This window comes from Periplaneta americana, chromosome 6 (genome assembly GCF_040183065.1).
Source record: "Periplaneta americana isolate PAMFEO1 chromosome 6, P.americana_PAMFEO1_priV1, whole genome shotgun sequence".
NCBI classification, from domain to species: domain Eukaryota; kingdom Metazoa; phylum Arthropoda; class Insecta; order Blattodea; family Blattidae; genus Periplaneta; species Periplaneta americana.
Genome location: NC_091122.1, coordinates 1343059 through 1361984, shown reverse-complemented (window position 1 = coordinate 1361984; position 18926 = coordinate 1343059). Strand labels below are relative to the sequence as shown.

At 38.4% G+C, this 18926-nt stretch overlaps 1 protein-coding gene and 1 non-coding gene across 8 annotated transcripts in view; one reads left to right on the top strand and one right to left on the bottom strand.

Moving 5' to 3' along the window:
- Positions 1–18926, bottom strand: part of LOC138700874 (ATP-dependent translocase ABCB1-like) — a 73204-nt gene that overhangs the window by 19560 nt on the left and 34718 nt on the right. For all 7 annotated transcript variants that reach the window (XM_069827258.1, XM_069827260.1, XM_069827262.1 and 4 more), the window contains 11 exons: positions 18627–18760; positions 17756–17927; positions 16684–16808; positions 13604–13775; positions 13310–13534; positions 11839–12171; positions 10145–10399; positions 9141–9244; positions 7680–7794; positions 2485–2643; positions 1108–1371 (listed from right to left, as the gene is read on the bottom strand). In XM_069827258.1, coding sequence (XP_069683359.1) covers positions 1108–1371; positions 2485–2643; positions 7680–7794; positions 9141–9244; positions 10145–10399; positions 11839–12171; positions 13310–13534; positions 13604–13775; positions 16684–16808; positions 17756–17927; positions 18627–18760 — 2058 coding nt within the window. The remainder of the gene's footprint in view (positions 1–1107; positions 1372–2484; positions 2644–7679; positions 7795–9140; positions 9245–10144; positions 10400–11838; positions 12172–13309; positions 13535–13603; positions 13776–16683; positions 16809–17755; positions 17928–18626; positions 18761–18926) is intronic.
- TRNAC-GCA (transfer RNA cysteine (anticodon GCA)) lies at positions 8671–8746 on the top strand. The gene has a single exon. It is a non-coding gene; the product is annotated as a tRNA-Cys (tRNA).

The following is an 18926-nucleotide window of genomic DNA, read 5'->3' as shown; positions in this document are numbered from 1 at the left end:
TTATTTATTTACATTTCTTTCTTAGTTTATGTTTATTTATTTCATTCACTTATTTTTAATTATTAATGTCTGGTCTTATTTGCATAGGACAATGCCTATTGCAATTTTTGTAATTGTCTAATGACTGAAATGTCTTTTATTAAACTATTTTTAATTAGTAATTTATTTTTATTTATTGATATATTTATTTATCGATTAAATTTATTAATATTTATTTATTTATGTATTTATTTACATTTGTTTATTTTTTTTTATTTTTATTGATTTAATTAAACATTTTTATTTATTGTTACTTTTTATTTTTTTTTATTTTTTATTTTTATTTATTTATTATTCTTAGATTTCTGAATGCTTCGTTTTTCCTCTTCCGTGACAAATAATATGTGAAATTATTATTCCAAACCCTTATTTTTATCCTTATTTATTTATTTTTGTTTATTTATCGTCATTTTTTTACATATTTAGTTTTGTTTTTTTCATTTTTTTTTATTTATTTTCATTTATTCATTTATTTTTATTTACTTATTGTTTATTATTTATATTTTAATTGTTTATTTATTTACTTACGTAGTTATTTGTTATATTTTGCTTGTCCGTATTAAGCACGGTAATTAATTAATTTTTAATTATTTGTTTATTTATTTATTCCAATTAATTAATTTTTTATGTATTAAAACCTTTCCATCTTCACGAGTTTCATGTTGTACTGTTTGTTATCAAGCCTGTCTGAGAATATGATAGCTCCACAAGGAAAGAAAACATTTTGATTGTTGCGTTGAGTTTAATATCTACTTATTAACATATTCTCATATCAACTAAAACTGCTATAATATAAGTAAAGTCAGGTTGTAACAACAACAACAATAATAATAACATCAAGAAAATTACATGACCAGGTATGCTGGGTGTGTCCACTTTCTTTTCAGGGTATGCTCGAGCAACCAAACATGCCCATAGTCAGTGCCCATACACACAAGCATTTAAATTTTCACACTTACAACTGCATTTTATTCTTTTTTACGTCTTCTACAAAATGACTGAGTGTTGTCAATAGTAATTTACAATCCCAACAAAAAGCTCACCACCCCTGCATCCCACAATACTCACGGACTTGACAAGGGGCGCGTCACGTGCCAGGCAGGTGCTCAGCTTGTGGGGCGAGTTCTCATCACGGTCCAGCCAGCTCACGGACTGGCACAAGATGTTCGAGAAGGCCAGCACGCGCAGTCGCTTCACCAGGTGTTCAGCAGCCGTGGTCATGGCAACCGTTTGCATGAAGTAAGCAATACCAGCAGCCACTGCGAGCACCAGGAACATGCAGGCCCACAACTGCGCCTTCGAGAGCAGCTCCGCCCCCTTCAGCTGGAAAGTCTGCAGGCGCAACACTGCTCTTAGTCGAGCAAATGTGGAAACAAGATTCGTGGGTAGTGTTCATGTTTACATTTCAGGAAGGAGAAAGTTAAGCACGCAATCTAGGCTTCTCTAAATAAGTAATGTTGTAAACTACAAATCTACGATATTGGTATACATAGTTGCCTTACTGTATCTGTATATCAATAGTACATATTGACACATAAAGAGGGTTTTTTGAAAAGTTCATAGCCTGACATAGAAATTAAACTAGGATTATTCTGAAACAATCTTTACTTCTCAACATAATTCCCCTTGAGATTCACACTCAGTGCTGCAATGCTGCTATACCCTCCTTGTACACAGATTCCTCGAGGTCTGCAAAAAAAGCTTTCTGCTGCTGCGATAACCTCTTTATTTGACGAAAATTTCGCTTCATTTCTTGGTCTTTGGTCTTTGGTATTTTTAAAATGTCCCTTGATGTTTAATTTAGCTGTAAAATAAGGTACCTACCTCCTCGTGGTGCACCCTGGGCGTTTTCTCTAACAGCAAAAAGGTCTATATAATGATACACAACTTAAAACAAATGGTTCTTTTAAGAACCAACCTGAGCAACTGAGAATCTTAACTTGTAACATAAATGTAATTAATTTTAATAACAATAATCAATTTGCAAGATTAGATTCAACATTGACAATAGTAAAATCATGTACTCCAGGTATACCGTAAACTGGGGTAAAGAGGATCACATGTGGTAAAGTGGATCATATGTGTATTGTTAGATAAGTCAGTGCCACATGGATCACACATGCAAAGAAAACTATTTTTAGTGGCATTTATAGAAGAAAGATTTTCTTTTCATGTGTGATCCATGTGGCGCTGCCTTATCTAGGCAATACACATATGATCCACTTTACCACATGTGATCCTCTTTACCCCAGTTTACGGTACCTACTGGCAATAAAAATAACAATATAATAACAGTAGCAGCAGCAGCTATTATTATTATTATTATTATTATTATATTATTATTATTATTTATTTATTCATTCATTCATTCTGTGCATCTGCACTTTTGACGCTCGTTTTCTCGTGAATTCACCACACAAGGCATATGGAATATGTTTGACTCACACGGAGCATCTCTCCGTAGAAAATGGCAATAACGGGCATGATGACGCCAGTGCAAGTGCAGCACAACATGCCGAGTGACAGAGACCTCCACTCCGGGGCATTCAGCAGGATCAGCCTCCACATCGGGTTCCCCCCTCTGTCTGGTTCGTCCTTCACGCTCTGCAAGTGATTGTGTACGACTAGAAAAAACATTGTACGTAAAATCGAGGACGACGTGAATTCTAAAACATACCGACTCCAAAAACTGGGAAAGTCAGTTAAGCACATATTTGGTATGGTGGTGTCTCCGGGCATGTTATCGCGTTGTGAAAACAGTCTAATTCTTGTCTTTGTCAGGTTTATTGGTCTCATGAGAAACCAGCTGAATTTTAAACCATTCTATGTCCATGTGGTTAATATGATGTAAAATAGTTTCTGAAAGCTCCAGAAGTCAGCACGATTCAATTCAGGTTTAAGATCAACAGTCAGTAGCTCTTTATTTTTTTAATTGAAAAAATCTAAAGGTGATTGCTATTTATTTTAATGCTAAATTTAGAGACTTGTATCCATCATGTCTTCAAGTGAATCAGAATGTGACATTCGTGAAAAGCGGAGGAAAAATTAATATTTTTGGAAGCAAAATGTTATAAAATATATCCCTAGAAGATGAACTTCCAGAAACTGTAAAAGAACTGAAAAGTTTTACATGGGCAAAGCAGTAATTGGACTATGTCGGTTCTCATATACATACATTAGCTAAAAATGGGAAGTGTGGTAGTATTACACGCTGTTTTCTTCTGTGTGACACAGATGTCACTATCACTGAAGGAATAAAATGCTAAACAGAAAGCGTCACAACACCAAGAAAGTGGATCAGCTTGCGCAGCAGAAGTTCGATTTAGTGCAAGGAAGAGGTTCTATGATAAAATACTTTAAGTCAACATTAAATGGAGGAAAGGAAACATTTACAATTCCAAACTACAAGACAAAGAACTGCAACGAGTCTCACGTAAATGACATCTGGGTGTCTGGCAGCCTTTGCCAATGAGAAGCCAAACGATATGGGCATGCCTATCAAACCAGCAAAACTCGTGATTAAAATGTTCACGAATAAAGCTGGAAAGTATCATAATATAAAATAAAAGTAAAATACATAATTTGCCCTACAATATTACTAAAAGAAAGCTATTCTCTTTTCATTTCTTTGTCTGACTGTTGGAGACATTATTTGAAAGACTGTGCACTTATCCGCATGCATCTGCAGCTAAATCATGCCAAATTTAACATACAAGTACACAAGAAAACTATCAAAATGTTTCTTCTACTTTTAAAATAGACTTTCTGGTGCCTATTACATAATCTGGAGAAATCAGAATCAAACACTCAAATATTAACCAGGTGCTCAGTTTTCTGCTGCTTCTGAAAGTTGTAAAAATATAATTAGCATGTTTTAGGATTCAGATCCTCAACTATACTTGTAAAACGGCAAAACAAAACTGATCAACAAAAGTAACATAAACGTAGCAGAAGTAAACAAAAACATGCATCAAGAGCAATGTAGAAGATGAAGTTAATTAACTGGACAAAGTTCACTTATAATACTACACCACAAATTGAGCTTTGGCCTCCCCTACCTCTATACATCACCTCCAATATTCTCTATCTCCAGCCTTTGTTTTCCATGCCCGTATCTCCAGTAGTCTGAACACTTCACCCTCCCATCTCTTCCTTGGTTTTCCAATCTTCCTTTTACTATAAATTTGTTGAGATAAGGCTTTCCTCTCTTCCGCCATTCTTATAACATGTCCTGCCCACTGCAGTCGTCTTAATTTAATAAATTTGGAAACTTTAACACCTTTATATAAGTTATATACTTACATACTCATAAATTGTTAATTCTTGTTTTATTATACATAAACGGAGCATATCAAATAATATTTGTGATCAGTGTGTTACAATTTTCATCTAGATATTACCCTATTTTTGATAATATTGACTCTCAATTGTAAACTCTGAGGAGTATTTGTGATCGTTTTGTTTTATCTTTAGTGTTGTAATAGAATCATTTTCATTTTTGCACGATAATTTCACACGTTTAATTTGACAATTAGCTTTCGCTATAATGACAGCTAATAAATACTATAGGCCTACTATACTATTATATCTTATCCTGAAACGGACCATAAATCCATCTTAAGATCTCCCTCTCCAAGCTGTCCCACATTTCCTCCATTTTACAGGAAATCCATCCATAGCACAGCATTGGTCTGATCTTTGTTTTATATACCGTATCCTTATTTTGTTATATCTTGACCTAAACAGATGATTCATGCACTGTTGGCCATGTGTATCCTTTCTTGGATTTCAACTGATTCAACATTTTGTTTCTTTAAGACTGATCCCAGGTATCTAAAGTTTTCCAGGCTTTCTACATCTGTATTATTTAATTGAAGTATTTTTTCACTATCTGGTTCCTGGCTTGCACTACTACTTCAGTTTTATTAGTGTCTATACTCAGTTCCACCTCCTTAGCTTTCTCTCCCACTGCCTTCTGGATCTTCCCAACATATTGATTCATCAGTGTGCCCTACTAACTGGACAGATCCACTTTCCTGATGATATAGGCTACCTATTCCAGAGTCAGATTAAATACGATTGGCGCCAGTCCATCTCCTAGCTTTAATCCATTCTTCGCTTGCAGCTGATTTGTCAACTCTGGCTGTGTTTTTACTTGTGCTGTGGTGTTAACCATTCGTATTCATTTAGCTGGTATTTTGAATTAAATCAGGGCCTCATGCTGTCATATGCTGCTTAAAATCCACAAATACTTCATAAATATCAATACCTTACAAACTTACTTATACCTTTTAAGGAACCCGAACGTTCATTGCCGCCCTCACATAAGCCCGCCATTGGTCCCTATCCTGAGCAAGATTAATCCAGTCATCATATCCCACCTCCCTCAAATACATTTTAATATTATCCTTCCATCTACCCCTTGGCCTCTCCAAAGGTCTTTTCCTCTCAGGTCTTCCAACTAACACTCTATATGCATTTCTAGATTCACCCATACGTGCTACATGCCCTGCCCATCTCAAACATCTCTAATTATGTTAGGTGAAGAATACAATGCGTGCAGTTCTGCGTTGTGTAACTTTCTTCATTCTCCTGTAACTTCATCCTTCTTAGCCCCAAATATTTTTCTAAGCACCTTATTCTCGAACACCCTTAACCTCTGAACCTCTCTCAAGTTTCACAACCATACAAAACAACCGGTAGTATAAAATGTCAATACCAAGTTTTAAGGACAGTTGTATGTATCTTGTAAGCTGTAGATACAAGAGAAATGCCTCTGAAGTTTTTACAATTTAATTTGTCCCCTTTTATTATAAATGGGACAGAATTCACTCTTACACCATTCCTGTGGTATGACTTCCAGGTCCCATATTTGTAATATCAATTTATGTACAATATTTGTTGTTTCAAGATATCCCCCTAGCTTATACATCAATTCCCACTGCCTTGTTACATCTCAACTCTTGAATGGATAGACTAATATCCAGTATTTAAGATGGTTCTACAACTATATTATCATCCTCTGTCAACATTTCGTCCCCTATTTGAGGGTTGATTGGGTTTAGGAGTTCTTCAAAGTACTCTTTCCATCTATTTTTTATATAATCTAAATCAACTAGTATATTCCCATATTTATCCTTACATAAGCTTCTATTATGCTATCTATTCTCTTATAAGCTGATTTTAGCTCATTCTTTCTGAAAAGCTTTTCTATTTCCAATATCTTTGAGTTAAAATGCGCTCTTTTCTTTTCCTGCAGATTTTCTCCGCTTTCTTTGTTTAGCTTCATATTCATCCGCCTTGCTCTGGTTGGTCTGCCATGTGCTTTATTTGCCTGATTGTACTCCTCATCAAACCAATTCCTACTAACTTACTGTCATTACCTGTAACACTCTTCGTGACTTCTATCACTATTTTCTTGATATTCTCTCAATTATTTCCATTCTCTTCTTCTGTTTGTTTCCTTTAATCTCTCTCCCATTGTTCTTTGAAACTCTTATTTTCGTCATTCTTCAAGTTGTTCATGTTAAGTTTGTTCACCTTCTATTCCTATTTATGTGGCAGCCACTGAAAAACTTGTCCTTGCTAGTAATTGTCAGATCCACGGTTGGCTCCTCCAAAGGATTTAAGATCCAAAATGTTTGTTCCATTTCATGTCTCTTATTGATTAACATGTGATCAATCTGGTTTACTATTTGTCCTGTCCCCTTGGTGAAATCCTTGTCTGCTGATGTGCATCTTTATGTGCAGCTAATGACCACATCCCTTTGCTACTAGAAAAGTCTATTAGCTTCTGTCCATTGTCATTTGTGATTTCATGGAGGCTATGTTTTCCTATAGTCCCAATATATATATATATATATATATATATATATCTTCCTGACCAATAGTAGTTACACCAATCTGGTCTTCCTGACCAATCTGGGCATTAAGTCTCTCTCATTACTATCTTATCATTATTTAGAATTTTGTCGTACCGGTATGTGTTTAAAATTGTGACACTGAATAATCTAGTTTTTAATCTTTACATGCATATTCTTTTACTGATAGCCTTAAAATGTAGTACCTGTATGTTACTTTCGACTCCATTATCCACTATGAAGGCTACCCCTTGCTCATGTATCCTCCTCCTTTCTTGCTATAGAGCATTGCATGTGTTTTCATATCCAATATTGCTTTCCCATGTCATCTCGTTTCTTGTATGGTATTCTTCCAATTGCTGTAATAGTTCCAGTATTCATGTCTCAGCTGCAATCACTTCTAGCTTGTCCTTCCTTATAACCGAGACTTAATTTCAGGTTTCGAGGTAATGGTTTTTTATGGTGCGAGGTTGTCAACCTTCACACTAAACCTCCAATCTGAAGGACCAGTCTCTACATTTAGGCCTCCAGGGGACAGGGTGGCCTAGTTACACCCCCAAGCACTGGATACCCATTACGACATGCATGGGTCACATTGGGACTATTCTCCAACCCAGTCACCTTGCAGGAATCCACTTACGACTATCTGGCTTAAACTACGCACAAATGTAATGCTATCGAAAATTATTTTGTTCCTATGAAAGATAAAAATGTACACAAAAATTACAACAAAAATCTCAAAGTATGTGTGACAACAGTTCTGCGTGTGGTGTGTCCCACCTCTTTGAACTCTATGTGCAGCTCCTCCTCCAGGTCCCCACATGACGACATTCTGACCCTCACAACTGCTGCTTTGTCCGGCTTGCTGGTCTTGGCAGGAAGCTCTGGTTCGTCTCTGCAACATCAAATTTATGTACCCAATCAAGGGCAAGCCGATCATATCCCTCACGCAGATGACGTCACAGTAAAACATCGACATGAAGGGTGATTAGGGTTCCCAGAAATGCAAGACTCAGCATTTATTTTAAAAATTGAGCCTTGGTATATACTTTCCATCACACTTATCCATGCTGTCTTTGAACATATTAAATACCAGCACTATTATTGAAAATGAAGTATTGGTACTTAAAAATTGAAAAAAAAAAAAAATTACTGAAAATGTACTCTGTTGTAAATCATTCACTCGTGAAACACTTTTCTGAAGAACGAATTTCTCGTAACATTTGTTTGTCCCGAAGCATTACAGGATGAAATGCAACACAATGCACTCAAAAATGTACCCAATAAGCGCTGCTAGCAACTATAAAGCAATTCATTTAAATAATATAAGAACATCCAAGAAACGAAACTTAGTTATACAAAAGGATTGCTATTAAATACGAGAAAAATTCGTACCGGCTCCGGGAATTGAACCCAGGACCTCTCAGCTCTGCGCGCTGAGCGCTCTTACCAACTGAGCCATGCCGGGACATGATCCACGGCGCCGGCCGAACCCTCTCGTAATGCTTTTTACGGCCTTACTACCTGCACTTGAGATGATACACATCATGTATGCAGGAGCGCATATTTAAACGACTTTATGGCCATATTCAACATCAGTTTCATGACAACTGCTAACAGTTAATACATCAAATATTCATATGTGTGAGGTCTCGCCCACCTCATTGAATATTACACGACTAATATGAACTATCGTGTATCATCTCAAGTGCAGGTAGTAAGGCCGTAAAAAGCATTACGAGAGGGGTTCGGCCGGCGCCGTGGATCGTGTCCCGGCATGGCTCAGTTGGTAAGAGCGCTCAGCGCGCAGAGCTGAGAGGTCCTGGGTTCGATTCCCGGTGCCGGTACGAATTTTTCTCGTATTTAATAGTACTAATACAATTGACTAGTTCATATTAGTCGTGTAATATTCAATGAGGTGGGTGAGACCTCATACATATGAATATTTGATGTGTTACATAAGGATTTACTATTATACATATAATTTGTTCGTAAAAATATGTTATGTCTTAAATTATTGTAAATTTAGATTAAAAGTAAAAAAAAAAAAAATACTAAAACAATATTTTTGTAGTGTTAATGAATGTATGGAAAACTTCGAATTATCTTCATGAAAGCAACATTTCTGTATGGAAATTTAAGGTGAACAAGAGCAGCAGCAGCAACTACCTCAACCTGAGATTCATTTATAAAAGAAAATTCATCTCGGGTACTGTACAGTCTACGAAACAGCATACTTACTCGATGTCGTCTGTGTGGGTTCTCTGGGCTTCCACCAGGGCGCAGTATCGTCCACGCAGTGCCAGCAGCTCGGCGTGGGTGCCCTGCTCCAGCACCGCACCGTCCTGCAACAGCACAGCCGAGTTCCCTAAGTGCTGCACTCCTTCACACTTCACTGCTATGCTAAGCCCCTCACCTTCAGCACATAGATGCGGTCGGCCTCCAAGTTCCCTAAGTGATGCACTCCTTCACACTTCATTGCTATGCTAAGCTCCTCACCTTCAGCACATAGATGCGGTCGGCCTCCAAGTTCCCTAAGTGATGCACTCCTTCACACTTCACTGCTATGCTAAGCTCCTCACCTTCAGCACATAGATGCGGTCGGCCTCCAAGTTCCCTAAGTGATGCACTCCTTCACACTTCATTGCTATGCTAAGCTCCTCACCTTCAGCACATAGATGCGGTCGGCCTCCAAGTTCCCTAAGTGATGCACTCCTTCACACTTCATTGCTATGCTAAGCTCCTCACCTTCAGCACATAGATGCGGTCGGCCTCCAAGTTCCCTAAGTGATGCACTCCTTCACACTTCATTGCTATGCTAAGCTCCTCACCTTCAACACATAGATGTGGTCGGCCTCCAAGTTCCCTAAGTGATGCACTCCTTCACACTTCACTGCTATGCTAAGCTCCTCACCTTCAGCACATAGATGTGGTCGGCCTCCAAGTCCCCTAAGTGATGCACTCCTTCACACTTCATTGCTATGCTAAGCTCCTCACCTTCAGCACATAGATGCGGTCGGCCTTCAAGTTCCCTAAGTGATGCACTCCTTCACACTTCACTGCTATGCTAAGCTCCTCACCTTCAGCACATAGATGCGGTCGGCCTCCAAGTTCCCTAAGTGATGCACTCCTTCACACTTCATTGCTATGCTAAGCTCCTCACCTTCAGCACATAGATGCGGTCGGCCTCCAAGTTCCCTAAGTGATGTACTCCTTCACCCTTCATGCTATGCTAAGCTCCTCACCTTCAGCACATAGATGCGGTCGGCCTCGAACACGGTGGACAGCCGGTGCGCGATGATGATGCTGGTGCGTCCGCTGGCGGCCTGCCGGATGGTCTCCATCACGGCCTGCTCAGTCTTTGCATCAAGTGCCGATGTCGCCTCGTCGAATATCAGGATGGGCGGGTCACGAATCAAGGCTCTCGCGATGGCAACCCGCTGCTTCTGCCCCCCAGACAGTTGCGTCGTGGCTGAACCCCCCACCACTGTGTCGTAACCCTGCAACAGTGAGCTTTGCTCTTCTCTATTCCATTTCCCAATCAGTCTGTACTGGAATGCAAGTTTGAGTTTAGGACATTTTGACATTGTACTCAGTCCTCTGTACGTGATCTAGTATCGCAAGTTCAGAGCCAGTCAACAGTGATGAATTTTTCGGATGTAAAAATCCAAAACATGGCCGCCACTAGGAGAGAAATAAAGCAAGGAGTTGCCCCCAACATCCCTCTAAGTTTGTTACATATACCCGACTGACTGACGTCAAGTAAAATTAAAAAAAAAAAAATACCGATCACTGTATCGTTTGCCTACAGTTTATACTTCTAGTTGTAGATGGCACAGCTGTCAGGTCCCCTTGCATTTAAAAGTAAAATGAATTCCTGAACAATACAATCGCAGTATCCGAGTAAATGGCAACAATGTCAATTCTATTATTATTATTATTATTATTATTATTATTATTATTATTATTATTATTAAGCGTCCGCCGAGTTAGCTCTGTGGTAGCACGTCTGCCTTCAGACTAGCCGACCCAGGTTCGATTCCTGGCGGGGTCAGAAATTTTCATGTAAAATTTCTACCTCGGGACTAGGAGAGATGGCGGTGCACAACTTGTAACCACTAAATTTTGCACCAATATGCCTGGGTTAAATCCCAAATATGTCACTGTTGATAATGATTCGTCCGTCAGATGGCGACGTTAAGCCTGACAGCTCCCTTGGTTCTATTCGACATGAGTAGACTATGTGCTGGCACCGGGTTTCTCCTTCTCCCTTCCCCACCCATTCCCTACACTACACTTACACATACGTTCACTCTAGTACACGACATAACTCTTCACAGATACACATCATGCATACGTGGCCTGCCAAAGTTGTGTGCGCAACTTGAAAATGGGTCACAGTTCTGCCATCTATCCGCAGTATGCGGAACCTGAATCACACAAGTGAAGTGGGTAGGCATTAGATACACATTATTATTATTATTATTATTATTATTATTATTATTATTATATTTTATAGTGTTCTTTTAATATTTCTAAACAGTTACATACATTTTTGTTTTGAGAGTGTTAGTGTCAAGATAGGCGCATATATCTCCCTAGGGTAGTGAGGGATTAAGGCTCCCACTTTTGCAAACACAGACTGAGTCACGTGACTAACACATGCCTCAGGCTGTATACCACCCCGATAGTCCGAATCTCTGAAGACCTGGAAATAGACTTCTTGCAGGATATTCTCAAGAAACAAGTCTACAATTTCCACGATAAAATTAAAGAGTGTGAAAATGCTCTTATTAAAGTAAAGTATAGTATTGTGCTTACTTCAAATATGAAGCTCCAAAATCTTGTTTAGACTGATTATTCATTGAAGTCATTAAGAGAACCTGCATTCCATTAAAGTGTTTTCCCTATTTAGGAGGAAGTTACGATCTCTGTGTACCTGTGGCAGGGTCGAGATGAAGGCGTGAGCGTTGGCCTGCGAGGAGGCCTTCACGACAGAGTGGAACTCGGCACCGCCCACACAGCCGTAGCTGATGTTATCGAAGATGGAGACCCCGAACAGCGCGGGCTCCTGGGCCACCACGCCGATCTGACTGCGCAGCCAGGCCAGGTTCAAGCCGCGCACGTCCTGTCCGTCCAGCAGCACCCGGCCTGCCGAGGGATCGTACAGGCGCAGCAGCAGCGACGCCACGGTGCTCTTGCCTGAGCCGCTCGCCCCCACCAGCGCCACCGTCTGGCCCGCTCTGATCTGCAGGTTCAGCCTCTTCAGCACCTGCAATAGATGAGTCCATAACCTCTCCTTACGGGCACCTTTGAATAGCAGACTTTTCTCAATTCTCTGGCAGAAATACAGGGTGTGAAATTGCTTCTTAATAATGGACGAGGACAACGAAAGTTATATCTCATCGTCAATTGAAACTTCCGAATAATGAGCAGCTTGGAATTTCTGGAATTCAAATCAGTAATGGATAAAATTTCTTATTATACCACAGTGCATTGTTGCGTGTTGGTAACCTAACGTAAGTAACTGTATTTCCTCTTAAAAGCGCATATTGTTTGTGTTGTTTCCTATGAAATTGGACAGAACACTAAATGAATGAATGTAACTTACTGTACTTAAGTTTCTACAAAAATAGTTGCTTGTAGTGAATACTTACCTTCTCATTGTGAATTGGGAGGAAATGAAAATGCAAAGAAAGGAACCACAATCCAACAAAGATTTCATTCTGAGATTTCGTATTACCATATTCAGCAAAATTATCAATACGGAAAAATTACGAAGGACAATGTTAAATACCGTAATAATAATAATAATAATAATAATAATAATAATAATAATAATAATAATAATAATAATAATAATAATAATAATAATAATAATACCGGTAATAATAATAATAATAATAATAATACCGGTAATAATAATAATAATAATAATAATAATAATAATAATAATAATAGTAGTAGTACCGGTAGTAATAATAATAATAATAATGATGATAATAATAATAATAATAATAATAATAACGATAATGATGATGATGATGATAATAATAATAATAATAATAATAATAATAATAATAAAGTGAAAATAAAACTTGGTGTGAAGTTAAAAAAAAAAAATTAAAAACTTGATTCCTAATTCTTCAAGAAGAAGAGCAGTAACTACCTTCAGACCAGTAAACGACATGACTGTTTGGCAAAGCATCTCTTACAACTGGAATTTATAGATCTTCTGTACAGGAGTTTCAGCAAATACTAAACTGCAAAGTTTCCAACATTTCAGATAAAAGTGCTAATGACATCACAGACTTTTGCTGGCATATTAGAAAACAAATGGAGAAAATGCAATGTTATGTACATTTGATTAATTGACACTTTACTCATTTTAAACAGAAGTAGCTTTGTACCTGAAGGTCTTTTCGAGCTGGGTACGAGAATACCACGTCCTTGAACTCGATGTTGCCCCGAACTTTGTCTGGTTTGAGTCCAGCATTCGAGTATGGGTCGATGCTCGGCACACGGTCGATGATGTCGAACAGAGTGGACGCTGAACCCACTGCCGTGCTGATGATGCTCATGTAGGGCATGGCGTTGCCCAGGGAGAAGGCCCCTGCCACCACGCTGAACACCACCTGCACAGCAACGACATGACGTCAGCGCCGTGTTGCCAGAAACTGCAAGTCAGCAGAGGAGGCACTCACCGTGAACACAGCACCGGGCGTCGCCTCGTTGCTCTCGATGAGGGTGGAGCCGTACCAGAACGCCAGGCCGTAGCCCACGTAGTTGAGGATCTGCACTATTCCCAGACACACGGACATGCGCCAATACTTGGTCATGGCGATGCGCCGCCCCACCTCCAGCGCTGCATCAAATCTGTGAAAAACAAAACAGTGAGGATGGAGCAGTGTTCCTGAAGTCTCTGGCGGATTTCACTCATTAATAACGCAGAAACTACTAAAGATAGCAGTTTGTGGTTTCTGCATTGCAATTGTGGTGTAGTTGCCATAGCAACGCCATGAGTATGTTTATTCAGAAAATGGAGGTACAGCACGAAACAAGACGAAATCAGCAATCCAAACACAAAGAAACTCCACAACGCTGCACCAACAGGACCCACTATCTGCAAATACCATTTTTTTCCTACTGGGGACGGTCCGAAGTCTTCCTTCACAGCCTGAGGCTTATTGTGTCAACCTTATTATTGGACGATTGTTGAGGTCCTCAGGACTGCACCTGTAAGTATCGTGGAAACCGGTACCAACTATCGATTCAGTTACAGCACCAGGTCCGATGGGGTCCGCATGGTCAACTACACCCCTCTACTTCCCTAGGAATTCTGCAGCCACGTTACTACATCCTGCTGCATCCTACATTTACAGGAAGATTGCATTACTGTAGTTATCAAACACCATTCAGTCTTGGTACAACAAATTCATGGTAACTGGCAGCAAGGATCTGAAAGACCTGCGATAAGTAATGAATATATGAAACGAGTTCGTGTATCACTTGAGCGAAAATAAAAAAAGTCGATTTTGAGGGCACGCAGGGAGTTCCATACGCCGTCAACTGCCGTTCATGAAGTGTTGCATAACAATCTTCGGCTCTAAACTTCAGTTGCTGCATCCAGAACCTGATGAAAGCCAAACAGATTTAATTTTGCTGTTGATATGTTGGACAGCATCGAAAAGGACCTCGATTATTTGAGTCTCATTGTTTTCTCGAATTACCGGTAGTTCACTTATCTGGAAAGTAGAATAATCACACGTACGGATGTGGGGATCCTCTTCATATTGTTTGTGAGATAGCCTGTGTGCCATGTTGCATGATCGGGCCATTGAACTATTGATGCAAACATTTATCTGGACATATTACAAGATCATTTGCTTCCACAAGTAAAATACTTACACCCAAACATCATTTTCCAGAAACATGGTGGGTCAGCAAAATAAATTACAACTGAATGTTAGTAAGACAGTTTACATACTCTTTAACAATAGCAGCGATCAAAATACTACTCCTATCAAAATCAATGGTGAAGACATAATGGAAGTTAAAAATACAAAATTCCTAGGCATCTGGATTGACTCTGCTTTAACCTGGAACTATCATGTTGAGAAAATGATAGAAATTATATGCTTTCAGAATTTTAAGCAAAACAACCTCTAATGAGGTTCTCAGATCTATGTATTTTCGCTATATACATTCCCAGATTCAGTATGGCATACCCTTATGGGGCGCAACAAGCAAAATTACGGAAATTTTTAAGCTATAGAAGAAAATTATAAAAATTACGAAACAAGTACCTGTAAGGTCGCAAAGTAAAGCAATTTTTAGAGAACTCAAAGTTCTGCCCGTTCTTATAATATATCTTATAAGAACGGGCAGAACTTTATATATATTCTAGGAACAGTGTCTTTCATTCATGAACACAAAGCAAAATTCAAATTGAATTCAGACTAGCACAAGTATTAAACAAGAACATCAAGTCATATCCATTTGTCCACTCATAGAATTACCACAAGTTTTGAAAGTATTTTACATAGACGCATAAACATGTATAATAAAATTCCAAGCTCCATAATAAGTAGCAAACAAAATAAATTTAAAAGCATAGTCAACAGACTGCTGCTGCATCATATGCCATATACGGTACTGTAGAGAAATTTGTCTTTAGACCTTGCATGGAAGTACAGTACTAATATGTAATTGTGAAGGCATATAGGTCGTTATTGCTATTAAGAACATTATTATTATTATTATTATTATTATTATTATTATTATTATTATTATTATTATTATGCTGTTGTTCTGTATGGTTGTGAAACTTAGACTCTCACTCTGAGAGAGGAACATAGGTTAAGGGTGTTTGAGAATAAGGTGCTTAGGAAAATATTTGGGGCTAAGAGGGATGAAGTTACAAGAGAATGGAGAAAGTTACACAACGCAGAACTGCACGCATTGTATTCTTCACCTGACATAATTAGGAACATTAAATCCAGACGTTTGCGATGGGCAGGGCATGTAGCACGTATGGGCGAATCCAGAAATGCATATAGAGTGTTAGTTGGGAGACCGGAGGGAAAAAGACCTTTGGGGAGGCCGAGACGTAGATGGGAGGATAATATTAAAATGGATTTGAGGGAGGTGGGATATGATGATAGAGACTGGATTAATCTTTCACAGGATAGGGACCGATGGCGGGCTTATGTGAGGGCGGCAATGAACCTTCGGGTTCCTTAAAAGCCATTTGTAAGTAAGTAAGTAAAGTATTATTATTATTATTATTATTATTATTATTATTATTATTATTATTATTGCTGTTGGTATTATTATTGTTATTATTTTTATAGTATATTAGTAAGTTGTAATCCTTCTTAAATCATGTCAGTAGATGTCCTGCAATAACAATGTTACAAATTCATGAATATGCTTATAGCATAATTAGAAACTAGATTAAGACTTAGAAATAAGATTGACGAAGCCTTGATTTGTAAAAATCTTTATGGTGAATAAATTACTATTACACCATGTCATTGGGCACAGTGTTCGTGATTGTTTGAATATGCACTTCAATAGTAACATTCTCTGGCCTCCTTGCTCATCCAATATTAAGCCATTACATTTCTTCTTGTGGGGTTGTATAAAAGATATAGTGTATGCAAATTAAGTGCCAAACGTTGAAGAACTGAAGTGAAGGACCAGAGATTCAGTACAGAGTATCACACATGGAGAGAGCAATAATTGAAGAACCATTATCAATATGCCAGCTGTGCGCACTCACCGCTGTATCTCGTAGTCCTGCTTGCCGAACGCCAGCACAGTCCGCATGTTGTTCAGTACCTGGTCCGCAACCCCACTAGCAAGTGCGTACTTTTCTTGTTCTCTGGCCGATGAAGTGGCTGTCATCTACAATAACGCACAGCCTTACTAACATAGCTTCCTTTCCAAGGACACAAAAGGAATTGCATAAAGAATATCTTCGTAATCCTCAGACTGCAAAAGATACAACTTCATAATTTAAAAAAATTAATTGAATAAATACTTTAAGTCACTGTATCATTATGCTGTACTGAAGAATGCACTGGAAGGAATGGTGAACGGGAGACGACATTAAGATATATGGATCATATGAAGAGACTAAGAGGAAGGCGAAAAAGAAGGAAAATTGGAGAAGAGTTTCGTTCTGAAATATTTTTTCCGTACTGACAAGTTTTCTTCTTATAATGGTTCCACCATACACAAGTTCCAGTGTAATGACAAGTCTGTGCCAAATTAAACGAAATTTTGATAATGGTTACAAGTTGTTCATTGCATTTCTGTGTAAATCTCAATGAAATTATTCTAAGATCCTGAACACGAAATAGCTGGAGACTTAAGACTGAAATACATTTTAATAATAGTAATCATTAATCTTGTATAGGAAGCAAAAGAAAGGAATGGAATCATTCTGTTTGCATAGGTACCGGTATTATTATACTTACTGAATCAATTATTTTTAAGTGAAAGTAACTTGATTTGAATCAAATTTCATTACTTTCCATTTAAATCATTCCTCTGTCCTTTGTAGGGGGCTCTGTTTTATTTCACTCTCAATCTTGGGACTTGCTCAGTTGTTTCCATCCCATATTATCCGCCCTTACCAGCCCTTTTCAAACAGTAAAATCTCATTACCGGTACCTCGTCCTTCCGAAACCATAAAACGAAACATACCGTATTCACTACTATTTGTACATTGCTGCTACGTATGGTATTATTAACGATCAATCATTATTAAGCAATGATCACGTGCAAATTTAATTGACAACCTCTTGCTGTTTTGCTATTGTCAGCGAGTTAAGCTTATTTTTCCTTACCGCAGCGAGATAGGATGACAGAGCGATGTAGAAAGGGCCTACGGAAAAAACCACGAGCGTCACCTTCCAACTCGTCAAGAGGCCGACGATCAGTCCGACGATGAATGTGGTCGAGTACTGCAGAACCAGGCTGCACTTGCTTCCTAGGCCCTCGCGCACGCGCTCTAGGTCACTGCAACAACAGATATCATCATCAGTAGTAGCAGGAGCAGCAGTAGTAGTACTAGTAGTAGTAGTAGTAGTAGTAGTAATAGTAGTAGTAATAGTAGTAGTAGTAGTAGTAGTAGTAGTAGTAGTAGTAGTAGTAGTAGTAGTAGTAGTAGTAGTAGTAGTAGTAGACAATACATTTTATTTTGCAATAAGATGTTGGATCTAATACAGACATGAAAGAAATGAAATTATGTTTCAGGCACACGTGAGACATGAGATATCTCATGTTCCTGTTATGCATGGGACGTGAAGGAAGAGGCGAGTTGCTTCATTTTTTATCCACCACCCATGTTTCGTGAATATCGACTATAATTAACAACTATTTTTCAGCTCTGTAGCATGATTGCTTTTGTGTTCAGCATTAGTGTTACTTTCCGTATCATCAGTTGAACACTCAAGTAACTGCAGACTGATCTACAACAATGTTCACTTCTTCAGAGAAGGCCAAGACAAAAAATGTTTGCATCAGTAGGAAATGGGAAGGCACGAACTTACTGACATATTCCTCCGAACTGTCAACTGGCAGCAGACCATGATATTCACATAAATCCTTATGTTATATAATTATTTCCATGTATAAAAAATATTACCTAACAGAGGGTTAATTCATTTCCTAAATCCCTATTGCAATACATGACACCACCTCAAGGTCATCACTCACTCTGAGAGTTTGGTGGTGAGATCTCCTCCTTGATTGCAATCGTACCAACTGATGTCTTGACGTAGAACCTGTGCGAAGAATATCTGCCGCAGACGGTACACCTGTTGTTCACACGAGATCTCCCAGCAGAAAGTCTGCAACACAGATCCATAACCTCAATCCGCATGCTTCAATTCTGGTCAGTTCCTCCATGATTAATACAACATTATCACTTTCTCTAACTTATTAAACACTTGATTGTTCGTGGTTTATTATGTTGCAATACATAATACAAATGTATAAAAAGTATAAAAATGTCAT